Source organism: Dunckerocampus dactyliophorus, chromosome 7 (genome assembly GCF_027744805.1).
Source record: "Dunckerocampus dactyliophorus isolate RoL2022-P2 chromosome 7, RoL_Ddac_1.1, whole genome shotgun sequence".
NCBI lineage: Eukaryota > Metazoa > Chordata > Actinopteri > Syngnathiformes > Syngnathidae > Dunckerocampus > Dunckerocampus dactyliophorus.
This window is the reverse complement of record NC_072825.1, coordinates 31,104,719-31,121,464: the sequence shown is the minus strand read 5'-3', so window position 1 is coordinate 31,121,464 and position 16,746 is coordinate 31,104,719. Positions and strand designations below refer to the sequence as shown.

At 43.9% G+C, this 16,746-nt stretch overlaps 1 protein-coding gene across 1 annotated transcript; it reads left to right on the top strand.

The window, feature by feature from the left end:
* The first annotated feature begins 11,411 nt into the window (after window positions 1–11,411).
* LOC129185308 (lactose-binding lectin l-2-like) lies at window positions 11,412–13,500 on the top strand. The gene is made up of 6 exons (XM_054782140.1): window positions 11,412–11,651; window positions 12,199–12,217; window positions 12,301–12,383; window positions 12,951–13,067; window positions 13,287–13,380; window positions 13,445–13,500. The coding sequence occupies exons 1-6, from the start codon at window positions 11,412–11,414 to the stop codon at window positions 13,498–13,500; spliced, it is 609 nt and encodes a 202-aa protein (XP_054638115.1).
* The last annotated feature ends 3,246 nt before the right edge of the window (window positions 13,501–16,746 follow it).

Genomic DNA, 16,746 nt, shown 5'->3' with positions numbered 1-16,746 from the left:
TGCTGAGCTGTATGGGTCCCTAACCCAGTCAAGGATTCTGTGAAGGCTGAAGATAAATAAATAAAATGAAAACTTCTCTTCAAGAGTTTTCAAATGTGTGTAAATCACTTGGCACATTGCAGCAGTGTTGCCATCATGCAGGTTCTCGGTGAGAGGGAACATCTCAAGGTTACCACGCTGCACATGTTGTTGACAGAGCTGCACCTTTAAACGGAATCCGTTCATGTTATCAGTGCTTGTAAGCAGGTTTTCATTTCGACCTTGCATCCGTGTGTTCAGTTCATTCAGATGATGAAATATATCAGCCAGATACAGTATGTCAGCTTTGCACACCACTCATCACTTGCAAACAGCTTTGAGTAATCCGATCTCTCCCTTGTCCGAAAAACTTTAAGTTCCTCTCGCAGCTCATACACACGGGCCAGAACTTTGCAGCGTGACAGCCACCGGACCTCTGTGTGGAGCAATAAGACTTTATGTTCCGCTCCCATTTCCTCACACAAAGACGCAAATAAGCGACATTTCAAAGGTCGCGTCTTCACAAAGTTCACTATGCACACAATATCATCCAACACAGGAGCTAAATCTGCTGGTAAGGTCTTTGCAACGAGGGCCTCACGGTGCAAAAAACAGTGCATGACAGTAACATCTGGGTTTCTTTCTTTGACCCTGCGCACAAAGCCTTTGATGCGCCCGACTATGGCTGCGGCCCCATCAGTGCAGACACCCGCGCAGTTTTCCCACTTGAGCCCGCTTTTGTCAAGATATTCCGACATGACCCGAAATATTTCCTCTCCTGTTGATTTTTCTGGCAGAGCCTTGCAAAATAAAAAGTTTTCTCTGATGACGTTTTCATCCACAAAACGTACGTTGGCCAAGAGCTGACAGTGTCCACTAATATCCGTTGACTCATCAAGTTGCAAGGCAAATTTCTGACTGATGCGAATCTTTCCAAAACAACAGTTTCGATGTCTGCAGACATGTCATCAATACGTCTTGCAATAGTGTTATCTGAGAGAGGCACTTTAGCTATCTCTTTGGCCGCGTCATGGCCGAGCATTTCATTTACAATGGCTTTACAAGCTGGCAATATTAATGTTTCTGCCACAGTGTGGGTCTTTTTTTGATTTAGCTACGAGTTCAGCAACAAGATAGCTAGCTTTGAGGGCTCTCTCATTTACCTTTGTGGTTTTTCTCAAAAAAGCTGCATGTTTCTCATTCTTTGTATGTAAACGTACAAAATAGTCCGGCGGCTTGTTTTGAACGGAAGGGTGTTTCGTTGTCAGATGGCGTTTTAGCTTGCCTGGCACCATGACGCTATTGGATAGTTTCTCACCACACACCAAGCAAAGCGGAGTTGGTGCCGTTGCATCCCCGGTGAAATAAATCCAAATGCAATATAGCTTTCACTGTATTGCCTCGATCTCACCGTCTTGTCTTTTTTCTTTTGTTGACCACTCACACTAGGGCCTTCATCTGGGTCATAATTTTATCGAGAGCCCAGTTCGGCGTTTGCATTTTCCCTTCTCAGAAACTTCTTCATCACAGTCTTTTGCTGGTCTTGCTGGATTGCACACTGTCACCTGCCGTTCAGCACCAACTCTATTGTCTCTGCTGTCCTCCACTGACACAGAAGAGTATTGCATCTGTCACAAATGTTTAATAAGATGATGTTAGATAATTTCCCACGGCACATCCAACGATCTCTCACAGCACACTAGTGTGCCGCGGCACCCTGGTTGAAAATCACTGGCGTAGAGGGACAAAATGGGTAAGTTTTGAAAATCTGTCCACAATAGTTAGAACGGTAGTGAACCCCCTTGAAGCAGGCAGACCAGTAACCAAATCCATCGCGATGTGTGACCAGGGACGGGAAGGGATGTGAAGAGGTTGGAGTAATCCGGCTGTTGGTTGGTTCGATGACTTGTTCCTAGCACAGACGGAGCAGGCTGCCACGAATCTTTTGGTGTCGGTGTGGAGGCAAGGCCACCAAAAGCGCTGGGCAAGGAGGAAGGCCGTGCGTCTGGCTCCCGGATGACAGGCGATCCTGGAACAATGCGCCCAGGTCAGGACCTCTGAACGGAGGGTACGGGGAACGAAGAGCCGGCCTGGCGGGCAACCTGCTGGAGGAGGTGTGTCCCGAACAGCTTCTGCCACTCTCTTCTCCACTTGCTACTGAAGACCCCCAAGGATGCAAGAATGAGGAAGGATCGTGTCCGGGTCTCCGGAGGACACTCCTCAACCGGGGAGGCGAACATCCTGGACAAGGCATCGAGCTTGCCGTTGCGTGACCCAGGCCGGTAGGTCAACGTAAAATCGAACCTGGTGAGGAACAGTGCCCACCGAGCCTGGCGGGGGTTGAGGCGTTAAGCTGCACGTATGTAAGCAACGTTTCTGTGGTCCGTGAAGATAATGAACGAATGTGTCGCTCCCTCCAACCAGTGCCTCCACTCCTGCAGGGCGAGGACCACCACCAACAGCTCCCGGTTGCCAACATCATAGTTCCTCTCAGCAGGCGAGAGACGCCTGGAGAAAAAGGCGCAGGGGTGCAGCCTCTGGTCGTGACTGGAGTGCTGGGAGAGCACGGCCCTGACCCCCGTGTCAGACGCATCAACCTCAACGGTAAAAGAGAGAGAAGGATCGGGGTGGATCAAAACAGGTGCTGAGGTAAAGGCGGACTTAAGGCGCCTGAAGGCCAGGTCGGCCCCCAGCAACCAATCAAAGGAGACCTTAGAGGATGTTAGCTTGTTCAGAGGTTCGGCTACTTTACTGAAATCTCGGATAAAGCGCCGGTAAAAGTAGGAGTAGGCCAGTCCACCACTGCCTGAATTTTGGCAAGGTCAGGACGAAGTTGGCCTTTTCCACAATGAACCCAAGGAAAGACACCGAAGAGGAGTGAAAAGAGCATTTCTGTGGTTTAACGAAAAGCCTGTTCTCTAATAATCGTTGCAAGACGAGACGGACGTGGTGGTGGTGCTGATCGAGAGAGGTGGAGAATATGAGAATGTCGTCCAGAAAAACAAAAACGAAATGGCAGATCATATCGCGGAGGACGTCATTAATAAGGGATTGAAAAACTGCAGGGGTGTTGGTGAGTCCAAAGGGCATGACACAATATTCAAAGTGCCCCAGAGGAGTGTTAAATGCTGTTTTCCACTCATCCCCGTTACAAATGCGCACCAAGTGATAAGCGTTCCGTAAATCCAGTTTAGTAAAAATAGTCGCGTTGTGGAGTGGCGTAAATGCAGCATGGAGAAGGGGTAGAGGATACTTGTTGCGTACCGTAATTTTGTTGAGCGCGCGGAAATGAATACATGGCCGTAGGGAGCCGTCCTTTTTAACAAAAAAAACCCCCTGCCGCTAGGGGAGAAGAAGATGGTCAGATGTGTCCAGCGGCGAGCGAAGTGGTAATGTACTCCTCCAGGGCACTTTGTTCAGCTAGAGAGATGTTATACAGGCAAGAGGAGGGAAGAGGTGAACCAGGAAACAGATCGATTTCGCAATCATAGGGCCTGTGGGGGGGGAGTGTCATGGCGTGGTCTTTACAGAACACCTTCCCAAGTGAGTGATATTCCCTGGGAACAAGTGAAAGGTCCGGAGAAACAAGTGAGGAGGTGTGGGAGGGAGTGACAGGAGGTGACGCTGAGCCTAAACAGTGGGAATGACAAAAAATGCTCCAATTGGAAATTTTAAATGTAGACCAATCAATAGTGGGACTATGACGGTGAAGCCAAGGAAGACCCAGCAACACGGGGGCAGAACGGGAAGGAATAATCAAAAAACTAATGCGTTCAAGATGATTGCCCGAGAGTAAAAGAGAAAGGGGGCGTGTCTGTCGCGTGACGCTAGCTAGTTGCAGACCGTCAAGAGAACGAACATGTTTGCATGTTTCAACAGGCATAGCAGGAATGTCCAGTTGTTTAACAAGACCAAAGTCAATTAGATTCTCGTCAGCGCCAGAGTCAATAAGAGCGCTAATAGTGTGCCCCTCCCTCCCCTGCCAAGACAGCGTACCTTCCACTTGGAGACGCCCCACGGAGGAACTGGAGGGGGAAGGAGGAGGTGAAGGTCCTCTCTCTGCTGGAGTGCTCGTGGCAGCAGCCGATCGCCGTGGCCGAGGACGATTTGGACAGCGGGTGATAGCGTGGTCTGCTGCTCCACAGTAGAGACACAGCCGCAGGAGAACGTGGCACCTCCTTTCCGTGGCCAACAACCGGCTGGCTCCCAGCTGCATTGACGACTCATCTTCGGCAGTCTCCGACGGGGATCCGGGCCATAAAGGAGGAGGCGGCAGGTGAGGAGGAAAGTCCAGGCGACGAGGCGATGAATGGTCGGCCGTGTGGGGAGGGCCCCCGCCCCCGCTGTTATCCAGCCAGATAGAGAGAGCGATGACTTCCTGGAGCGACCTTGTCTCGTCGCAGGCAGCCAGCTCGTCCTGTATGCGGGAGCTGAGACTGGCCAAAAACACACAGCGGAGAGCTTTTTCGTTCCAACCACTCTCCACTGCCAGGATGCGGAACGAGATAGAATGCTCCGCTACTGAACTCGAGCCCTGGCGGAGAGCCAAGAGCCGGAATCCTGCCTCTCGCTCCCGCACTGGATGGTCGAAAATGCTCCTCATCTCATCCATGAATCCTTGCAAACTGGTGCGGAGCTCCGGCTTGCTTTCACACATGACCATTGCCCATTTGGCGGCGCGACCCGTGAGCAAGCCAATTATCTACGCCACCTTGGCTGAGTCGGAGGCATAGGTATGAGGCTGCTGGTTGAAGATCAGCAAGCAGTGGTGAAGGAAAAGTCTGCACCCACCAAAGTCCCCCTCATACCTTGAGGGGTGAGGGAAGTTGGGCTCACGTGGTAATGGGCTGGGTGATATGAGCGTCAGAGGGCCAGACACCAGCGGTGAAGACGCCTCAGGCGCTGCGGTGACGGAGGAGCTTGCCATGCGGGTGTGCATCTCCCGGACGAGGGTAGATACAGTAAGTCCTCCAGGGTCTGGTCGTGGCAACTTAGCATCTGACCCTGGGCTTTCAGGGCGAACTGCAGTTGCTCATGTTCTGCGGGATCCATGACTCTGGTGGAATTATTCTGTCACGGCGGGTGTGAGGATTCTGGTGTAGGATCCCAAGATGCAGCAGCGAGACAACTCCAGGTAAGGAATTAGGTCATTGTTCTTACACAAAGTAGCTGAACTAAAAGGAACAAAAAACAACGGTACAAACTAGAGTCCGGGAGCACCGCGATAAAAGGAGAAAGGCAGGTAAGAAACTAAAGATACCTGAGATACGAGCGGGTTGCCAGATGAGCAGGCGGACAGTCAAAAAAGGCACAAAACACTGTCTAGGAAGACACAGGGTGTAGCAGAAACAGTCCAACACGCGGAATAATCCCACGTCTTTCAGACGCAGCCACAGGGATTAAGTAGCTGAGATAATGTAATACAGCTGTACTCATCAGGCAGCTCCACCCATCTCAGGAAGAACAGCATCTGAATGACACAGAAAGAACAGCAGTAACTGGATCTAGAAATGAACTTAATGAAAACAAATATGTCACCGTAGAGCGTGACAGTAAGGTCTAAAAGCACCAGCACAACAGAGTTTTTAGCATCAAGGGCTGTGAGGATGTCATTGTGTACTTTCAGTGACGCGGATTCTGTGCTCTGATGGGTTATAAAGCCAGACTGAAATTTGTTAGCAATATTATGGATAGACAGATATGACTGGCGTTGCGAGAAGACAGGTTTCTCCATGACCTAGGACAGAAAGGGCAGATGTGAAATTGGACGGAAGTTGGACAGAGTTGATGGGTCTAGGTTCGGTTTTTTAAGACGTGGTCTAACTACAGCTTGCTTAAGGGCGGCAGGGACAATACTCAGCCTGAAGCAGCTGTTCATACTGTAAATACAACAAGGCTGGGACCAATGGTATCTATAACCTCCTTCATTATCCTTGCAGGGATAACGTCTAGAGGGCAGTTGGTTGGGTTTAATTGTCAGACTGATTTTTTAAGAAGAGAAGTGGAGATTGGCTCAAAGTTCTCAAAAGTGTGTTTTCCAGGGGAGTCAGGCAGACTAGCAGTTGAGACCTTCGGGATGGAACCGCTGAATGTTGCAACCTTGTCCATAAAAAATTGTTGAAGTGTACTACATGTGCGTTCAGAAATATCATTAAAAACAGCAGTGACAGGGTTAATAACAGAATTAATGGTGCTAAATAACACTCTGGGGCGATGGCTGTTGCTAGAAATGATGTTTGATAAATATATTGTTTTTGCTTTCTTCACGGTTTTATGGTACTGTAAGTGGCAAGACTGTCCCTTAAGATGATACAGGAAGTCCATCCTTCTTCCATTTGCGCTCAGCTCGGTCTGCCTACACTGCTGTCTCAGGGCGAGAGTGGTTTCATTCAACCACGGGTCAGGTGTGAGTCTGGTAGCTTTGTCCTTAAATGGTGCCGCAGAGTCCAGGATCTGGGAGCATGTGGAATGGAAAGAGGAGAGGAAGGTGTCCGGACACATTATAGGGCTTAGGTCTGTGCCTGAGAATGTAGTAGCAAAGTCATTGGCTGTTGTGGAGGTGATAACCCGGCAGCGGGAGGTGGTAGCAGATTTACAGTCGGTGCAGCTGGAGGTGCGAGCGTCTGGAAGCAAATGAAGGAGTGATCGGAAATAAGAACATTCCGTATATTAGTAACTGACACAGATAGTCCATGGGAGACGACAAGGTCCAGTTTGTGCCCAAGCTGAAGAGTGGGACAAGCAATAGATTGGGTGAGATCCATATATTCCAGCAGAGAATTAAAGCATCGAGCCAGCTGATCTGAGGGGGATCGGACATGGATGTTTAAGTCACCACAGATCAGTACAGTAGTACCTTGCATAACATAAACCTCCTTTTACGTAAATTCCACTGAAGGTAAAGAATTTATGTAAAGTTTTTGCATCGTATTACGGAAGAAATTCCATATAATGTAAAGTGTTTTTTTTTTTTCAATCAACTTTATTTATGCCACAAGTCGGTGCAAGTTCAGACTAACACTTGGTGACGCCTTCTGACGCATCACGCTCTCATTGGCTGATTTTCGGGGCACCGCCTCCGCTCTCTTCTCATTGGTTGATTATCGGGGCACCGCTTACGCTCTCATCTCATTGGCTGAGTTATACAGCACGTTTGTGTGAGAGACAGGCTCTCCCTTCAACCTCCCTTCATCTTCATAGTCGCCCTTAAACTAACTATTAAGTTAAATTACAAATTAAAATTTTGCACACAGCATTATCTTGTAGTGCGTGTGCGTTTGTCTGTGAGACCAGATGACTCTTAAGACTTTTTAAGGCTAGTCCTCCTCCTCCTTCCTGCCTCCACTTGTGTGTTCCTGATCAAGACATTTCGTGAACGGTAAGATTGTTTCTGTTTTTCAGTTTTATTCATTTACAGTAATCTTATTTATTACCTTATTTTATATTGGAATGTGACTGTACTATGTTTATGCTAACGTTTTCTTATATTTTCCCACCATATTTGGTGGACTTTGGTGAACGGATTAGGCTATTTACATGTATTTAACCGGTTTTAGCCACCGGTAGCTATAATCCAGCGATCGCCACAGATCAACGTTGTCCCGTGCTGCTATGGCTCCAGCCAGCAACAAATTGCTCTTACGAGGGGGCGGTAGAGCCAGGTAGGTCCTCATTCTGACGTGTAATCCACCCCGCTTTCTGCGTCATCTGCAATGAGATTTACCGGGAAGTGGGCCGATACAACGTGTCAGGTGTGGTGGTATAGACGCCACAAATGGTGGTGGAACACATTGTCCAGGCACATTGTATGTGGTGCCGATGTCGAGGAGTGTCAGGAGATCATATACAATAAACGGCGACAGAACATTAAAAACATTAAAAACCACTATGCATAGGAGCAGGCGGCAAGCCAAACACAGCGGCGCCATCTTGCTTCCCCATCAACAGATCAACAGTTTTCAGTCACTGGCTGTCAAAGGGGGAGCCAATACTATCTAACAATACTATCAGTGGCCTGTTAATTAGTGACATCAGTGATCATCTTCCACTGTTCATACTTTACAATGAACATTAGAATAAAAGACAGAGGACAGCATCCGTGCCTTCAGGAAAGATCTAGAAGAACAAAGTTGGGAGAGGGTCTACAGTGCAAAAGATGTGGAGGAAGCACATGACAGCTTTCTAAGTACTTATATGGAGCTCTACCATAAGAACTGTCCCTGGCAAGAAAAGCCCAAGAAGCAAAAGAAAAACAAGCAGCCATGGATGACAAAAGGACTAAAAAAACGTCTGTAAGAAGAAGAAGACATCATACAGGACATTCATCATTCAACAGACTAAAGAAGCAGAACAAAAGTATAAGACTTACAAGAATAAGCTGACAACTATCTTGAGAGTGCGTAAGAGGGAATATTCTAGTCATGTACTTGATAAGAACAAAAATAAGATGAGAGCAACTTGGGGCATCTTAAATAGTATTATAAAGAACAACTTTAAGAAAGCAGACTACCCCCACTATTTCATGGTTGGAAACACTAACAGGAAGGACATGAAGGAGCTACTTGAAATGTTTCATGATTATTTTGTAAATATTGGACCAAAACTGGAAGAAGAAATTCCAAAACAAGACACAATTGATGAATGAATGATATTATTGATAGGAATGTGAATTCTATGTTTCTCACTGTTGGAACTAAAAAGGAAATCACTGACATTGTTAACCATTTTAAGGCAAAAACATCAACTGACTGTTATGGAATGGAAATGGAAACAATGAAAAGGGTCATCAATGAGATCGCAGACCCGTTAACAAATATTAGTAACTTATCTTTTCAGACTGGAACATTTCCTAGCAAAATGAAAACAGCCAAGTGGTTCCAATTTTAAAAAAAGGAGACAAACACCAATTTACAAACTATCAACCAGTTTCCTTGTTACCTCAATTCTCTAAAATTGTGGAGAAGTTATTTAGTAATAGGTTGGACAAATGTATGAATAAGAATGAATTACTGGCAGGCAGTCAATGTGGATACAGAGCCAACATTTCAACTTCTATGGCACTGATGGAAATCACGGAGGAAATCACTACTGCTATGGACAACAGAAGATGTGCAGCTGCTGTATTCATGGATCTGACAAAAGCCTTCCATACAATTAATTACACTATCTTAATGTCAACGTTAGAAAGGTACAGAATAAGAGGATTAGTTTTGAATTGGGTTAAAAGCTACCTAGCAAAGAGGAAACAATTTGTAAAGCTAGGAGAATACACATCTGGGAGTTTATACACCACGTGTGGAGTACCTCAGGGGTCCATATTGAGACCTAAACTGTTCAATTTGTATATAAACGACATTTGTAAAATTACAAAGGATGCAAAATTGGTCTTATTTGCGGATGATACCACTGCCAAGAACTCGTTAAAAAGGTCAAGGATGAAAAGGTCATATTAAAGTCATGGTTTGACAGGAACAGATTATCCCTGAACTTAAGTAAAACTAAAATAATGCTATTTGGAAATAGCAGAAAGGATACGTACGACCAAATACAAATAAACGAAGTGGACATTGAAAAAGTGGAAGAATATAAATTCCTGGGGGTCATAATAGATGAAAAAATGAGTTGGAAATTTCATATTAAAAATATACAACAAGTATAGACTACATACAAACCTTTATTTTTAAAATCACATATTAGTGATGATCATTCATAATACCAAGTATAGACAACATACACACCTTTATTTTTAAAATCACATATTAAAATTAGCAGGTTTAGTATTCTTTCAAACCGCTAGAATAATGTATAAGGTTAATAAGAATTCGTTACCCAAAAACCTCATACAGTATTTCTCAATCAGAGAGGAGAAATATGATCTCAGAGGAAAGTTCAACTTAAAACATTGATATGCCAGAACTACGCTGAAAAGCCACAGCATTTCTGTATGTGGAATTAAACTATGGAATGGATTGAGTAAGGAAGTCCAACAAAGTACAGAGATGAGCACATTCATAAACAATACAAGCAGTTGATGTTTGCTAAATACAAGGCAGAAGAGTCTTCATCATCACAATGATGTTCTGTCATGCTTGTTTTGTTTTTACTGTTATTTATTATGACACTGATTATTATATAAAACATGAGATGGAATCCAGGAAGTGAACAACATGTACTGTACTAGATGTAGAATAGATGGGGGGTAGGATTAAATAAGCTTTGCTTCTTCCTACTCCTTTTTGGACATGTGGAACGGTGAAAGGATGATTCATGAGATGTATTCCATTGGAACCTTCATGTTCAGATAAACCAAACCAAACCAATTACTAAACAAACATTTGTCATTTCTGATGTCATATTCGTCATATTCTTTATAAATAAGAAACATGCCTTGAAATGGCATAGTTCACTAAGCTATATGACAACAATGCTTTTATCACCTTGATGACACGTTCATCACTCATATGACATGCTGCTATAAAGGAGCTATAGTTGCAGGCTGCACTTGTAGAAGACACCACACAAGCAACTGTAAGCATTCAGGACCTGAGAGCCAACTGGTAAGTAAGAACTATTATTGCTTCTAGGGGTGTCCAAACCTTTTCCAGCGAGGGCCACAAACTGAAAAATGCAAGGATGCTTCTTTGCCACTTTGATATTTTGTAATGTGCTAAGGAGTTACATACAGTCATAGAAAAAATGATTAGAGCACCCTTGTTTCTTCAGTTTATTGATCCATTTTAATGCCTGGTACAACTAAAGGTACATTTGTTTGGGCAAATATACTGATAACAAATGTACCTCATAAGAGTTTCATTTAAGAGCTGATATCGAGCTACCTGGTATGGTTTTCTTGATAAGAACCACCATCACAAAGTTCTTACATGACTAGCTACTGCATTGTACTGCCAACTAATGGAACTCTTATGAGCTACTTTTGTTGTCCAAACAAAGGTACCTTTAGTTGTATGGGCATTAAAATGAACAAGAAAGTGAAGACACAAGGGTGGTCTCATCATTTTTTCCATGACGGTATAGTCCAAGAAAAAAATACACACCCGATCCTTCTTTCAGTCACGACCCAAAGCTCATGACCATAGGTCATCGATCGGTAAGTAGAGAGCTTTGCCAACGACCGCATTACTGCAGACGACAGGGTGAATGCATAGTTAATAGCAATCTCTTGAAATTGTAAATATAATGATGGACTACTCACGTACTGGATAGGACAACAAATAAAGTAAATAACTAAATATTAATGTTCAAAAGGCTAACATGACAGGCTCCTGTAAATAAATAGAAAATAAAAGCTAGTGGAGTTGAGTTGATCCAGCGTCTTCTTCCATCTTCCCAAGTACAGGCAGACTCATCACACAAGAACTTGCAACATGCACACCATGGTAGACGTACCGTGCAAGAAACCTCCAAAGTTCATCTTCCACTTGATCCTCATCATTGGACTGATCTTCATCATTGGACTGATCTTCATCATTGGACTCCTCTTCATGGCATCGGCACCGCCTAACCTGACAACGCCAAACCTGACAACGCCAAACCTGACAACGCCTAACCTGACAACGCCTAACCTGACAACGCCTATGAGCAACGGGGACGGTGCAGGACCAGTGAACATGGCGGTAAAAAACTGATTTTGTAGAATTCCAAACAGCTAAAATAACAAGGTGCTCACAAAAACCTTCAGCATATTCGTATGTGACGTCAAACTGACACAAGGGTGACCAAAGTGTGGCATGGGGGCCATTTGCATCCCACCGCACATTAAGGGGAAAGTTAAAATCTAACCCAAGTAATTTTATGAGAGTAATGTAGTCATGAGGAAAAACACATTTTAGTAGTATGAAGTTGAAATACTACAAAAAAAAATTCTCATTTCGGAAAATTAGGTTGCGCAAATGTTAACGTTGTGAGAATGAAGTCAAAATATTACGGGAATAAAGTATTAAGACGAAAGTTGAAATGAGGGAAAATATAAAAAAACAAAATGGCACAATTGGGCATGTCCGAAAAGGAGTAGAAAAAAGCAGAGTTGATGGAACCCCTTCTACATATCTCAGCTATTGATGACAGTATTCGGGTACTGACTGAAATGAAATCAAAAGAAGATGATGAGAGTAAAGCAAAAGAGCTTAAACTGAATAAGAATTGTTTGTTTTACGTTCACAGGATCGTCTGCTCAGCGCAGGTTAGCATGTCAATCAATTTCTGTTTACAATTCACATCATGTTTCCTTTGTGCTTTTTCTTAATAAACCTTTTACTCTCACAGGCATTTGCCCTCAGACATGGCATGAACATGGCAATAGATGTTTCCTCTATGTTGGTGACGATAAGAACTGGACTGATGCTGAGGTATGCCGGCCCTTCTTCATCCTTCCAATGTCCTTTGCAATATCCTCGCTCATTTCACCCCAACGCCAAAAAACAACTTAAAACTTGCAAAAACATTTTCCACTTATAACACTCATTTTTGTACATCCACACACACACACACACACACACACACACACACACACACACACACGTATGATTCAATATGCAACATACCCTTGAAGACAAAGCATTCACTGCATGCTTTGAATGGGAAAAAGTAGCACCAGACTAATAAAAAAATGAAAAATTGAAAGGCAAATGGAAATCCCAGCATTAAATTGCATTAGGGTACCACAAATAGAAGCTGTTTCTTCTGAGATGTGAAAACATTGGTAAAAACTGATGGGACACCCCAACTAATGAGTGAACACAAGTGTGCGGCAAGTGTAACACGCTTTTAATTTGAAGCGCATGCAGAGCTGGATAAAGCTGTTTGATGCTACTTGAAATGCAGCGACTGCCATTTTGTGGAGTTCATAAAAGCCTCAAGAGGTTGCCTACAGCCACTGTTGTTCAATCTTAGGCTGTCCTCTATTGCTTTTTCAGGCGTATTGCGTAGCCAGGGGCGGACATTTGGCCTCGGTTCACAACCAAACCATGTTAGACGTCTTCGCTGGATACAAAGGCTACATAAAGTGGTTTTGGGTTGGGGGCTACAAAGAGGTGGGTTATTTAATAATCACAGGTTCATTAAGACATGCTGTTTTTCTAACACAAGATGTGTATACCAACATGTCCAAAACAAGTCAGTTGAAATCTATGAAGATGAGTAGTTCTCTGCCATTTTCATGTTGTAAACGTAGCTCTCACAAGAAAAAAGGTCACAGCACTGCTCTATAGGCTGCCAATTTCATAGCTTGAACTAATCCTTTCATTTTTCAGAATGGTGAGTGGAAATGGATGGATGGTTCCAACTTTGGAATGACCGTGGAAAGCAGCATGGGGAGTCCCCAAAATTGTGTGGAGATATTTTCCGGTAAGATTTTTAGACATTTTTAGAACCCTTCATCTTGTAACTTTTTTCCCCAATTTCTTGACAGATGGACTCCGTGATTATGATTGCGATTTCAACCAACCATTTTTGTGTGAGAAGTGATGGGATGGTCTCCGCTGTGTGATCTGGCTGCTCCTTCAAAGACATCAGCGCTGAAAGATCATCACTCTGCGTTCAATTCACTCTTTTTAATGAATCATAATCATAATCAGCGTGCACGTTATCCCAAACAATCTGCAAGACTGGAGACAAAACACCAATTGACAAACTAAAGCTAGCACGATTTGCAGACGGCATTGAGTTCAGGAGCTAACACAAAAATCACACAGAAAATGAAGCAATTTAAAGGCCCTGTCACACCTTAACGATTTAGCCATCTTACGCCAACGTATGAAAAATTTGGCCAATACGCTGGCGTACGTCGAATAAGTTATGGGTAAGTTTTGTATGTTAACAGCACGCGGAAGCACGCCAGCATACGTTTAAGTCTGTATGACGTATGACAAGAAGACAGTTTTGTCTCAAGGTATGTTGACGTATTACGACTTGTGTGTAACTTACAAATAACGTGTGTGAACGGGTGTCAACGATGGCATAACTTATTGCCCGCGGATGCGAGACGTATCAATCATACGTTGACATACGTCGAAAAGTTTTATTCAGGCGCAAAATTTTGGGACGAACGGCAGTTCAACGTATGCCATTAAAATGATCACGTCAGGCATGCGCTGCCTAAATCGTCAAGGTGTGACGGGCCCTAACACAAAAACACATTTTTAGTGAAGATACTCTGTATTACCACTGAATCACACATTGAAATTCACTCATCTTTTTCCAGCAGCTAAAATGATCCACAAAGCAAATAACAAGCTGCTACCTGACAATGGACCACAGTTTTTCTCAAAACAGGACAAATGCAAACCTAAAACAAAACCACAAAAAAAATAGAAAAAGTAATTATAGAAAAGTTAAAAACACAGACAAAAATTTGTAATTTTACCAGACTAACGTAAATTATGAGAATATTGATATCAAATATTCTCAAATACCAAATATCAAGAAACACATTCTAACAAGAAAAAGTTGCAATTTTATGATGTCATTTTAATAGCATCAGAATTGTATTTTTTAGGTAATCATAGGGGAATAAAATATTCCAAGAAATTAGAAATATTTTGGAAAATAAAAAGGGAGCAAGAGTCAAGTTGATATTAATAACAGGCTTTTTCACCTCCATGACAAAGCTGAGATGCACTGTTTTCTTGATGAGCTCTCATGTCTGTGGAATCTGCATGTTCTCCCCGTGAATGCGTGTGTTTACTCCCACATTCCAAAACATGCATGTTAAGTTTAAATTGGATACTCTAAAATTGTCCATGAATGTAAGTGTGAATGGTTGTTTACTGTATATGTGCCCTGCCATTGGCTGGCGACCAGTCCAGGGTGTACCCCACCTCTCGTCCGAAGTCAGCTGGGATAGGCTCCAGCAAACCCCTGCGACCCTAATGATAAGCGGGATGGAAGATGGATGGAAGGTGTATGGGCTGGTGCCAATCATAAAGTGTACTTTGTTTCCCTGTATACTTCTCACATGTAACCCCTAAAGGGACTGTTTGCAACCGTTGGGCGGCTGCCTAGAGGGCACTTTGGAAGGTGTTGCACATGACATCTTGAGCATTAAGCACCGCCCCTTGTAACACATGCGCACTAGCTACAGTATGTTAAACGGCTAACTTAGCTGCAAATGTTAGCTGTCGATGAATGTACAGCCACACAATGGCTCCAAATTGTTTGGCCTGTGTGACAATTTTATGCTATTGGGACAAATCTCGATGTTTTTGTCTTTGAAAGCACCATGGCCAACATGCTAGCCGCTGGTAATGGATTTCCTGGTTAACCTTGAGAGTTGCAAACGGTCCCTTGAAATATTTCTATATTACACTGTTGACTTATTTAAGCAGGGGTGTCACGATACACATTATTGGCTTCACGGGGACCAGCCGATATGTTAACATAAAAATCTATGGTGAATACTTAACAGGACTGGACAAACAAGCTTATTTAACTGAGTCGAGTGATGCTGGAAATGCCAAGTGCAGTTTAGAATGCAGGGTTTGTAGTGTGTAAAGCACTTAATGTGCGCTTCCAATCCTGCCTGGCCCACTGTCATTTGCATATTATATGTATTAGCGTTCACAGTAGCAATGCCATAGTTCAATCTGATTGGCTTCTCTGGCTGCCCTCGTAGTTCAGTCTGATTGGCTTCTGGCTGCCCTCAGACATTTGGTGACACCCTTATAATGTGCTACTGAATGTTGGAATCTCCTTTGGATCAATAAAGTGTGGTTGAAGTTGGCACGAGTGGTCCCCCAATGCTTATTGGACCCAGCCATTGGGGCCCCGACACTGCCTTGTTTGTCATTTAGGCCACTTTTTCCCTGCTTTTCAAATCTGATAATCTGCCATCTTAAATTGCTAGCCATTTTTAAATACCCCCTCCCACCATTCCTGAGCTAAAGTCCTTCACCAACTATACAATAGGCCCTGTACAGACTTGCGCTGGTGGAAGAACCAAGAACTGCGATGAATCAAGTGTGCCAAATGAAAAGAATTTTCATAATTATGTTGTGCTTTGTTCTACATAAAACAAACATTACACTTCAAAATCCAAAATTCTCTCCAAGGGTGATGGTTAGAAAGGTGAGGGCGGAGCCAACAATAACAAGGCAGGAGCTTGCTCATGATGTCAAGGGAGTTGGGTGCACAGACAGCATGAAAAGCATTAGTAAGACGCTTTGCTGTCATGGGTTGAGATCCTGCCGTGACCGCAAGGTCCTCCTGCCCAAGAAGGCACATACGGACCTGTCTGAATGTATGAAAACACCTGAATGATAAGCTTAGAAATGCTGTATATGAGCCCAAGAACAGCATCCCTACTGTCAAACATGGAGGTGGAAACAAATGTACTTTCAGGATGTTTCTCTGAGCAAAATGCCTCCTGAGGTGTATGCAACACCGGTGACCAACTCCAACTATAACTCGAGTTGATGCGAAAGAGTTCAATTAATTAGGTCAATATAGTTTTTTCTTTTGCATTTGCACCAAAACAGTACCGCAAAGCACGCTGAGGAACAGGAAGTACTCCCAGCCACGCTATAATACGCTAGCATGCATGCTATTGTACATGTTTTTAAAAAGCAAGTGGGAGCAAAACTGAGTTGGTTTGGGTGAACAAGCTGCAGTGACAAAGAAAAAAAGACGGACCCAGACACCACACTTGCAAGCAATCACACTGGCACACGATGGGCGTTTCAAAAGGCCTGATGCCATCTACGCCCACGTCTCAAA

Excerpts from the sequence above, each read along its gene's own strand:
- LOC129185308 (XM_054782140.1), top strand. The coding sequence starts at position 11,412 with ATGGTAGACGTACCGTGCAAGAAACCTCCAAAGTTCATCTTCCACTTG. Across the intron at positions 12,384-12,950 it reads AGAACTGGACTGATGCTGAG|GCGTATTGCGTAGCCAGGGG; the intron begins GTATGCCGGCCC and ends TTGCTTTTTCAG. Across the intron at positions 13,381-13,444 it reads TTGTGTGGAGATATTTTCCG|ATGGACTCCGTGATTATGAT; the intron begins GTAAGATTTTTA and ends ATTTCTTGACAG.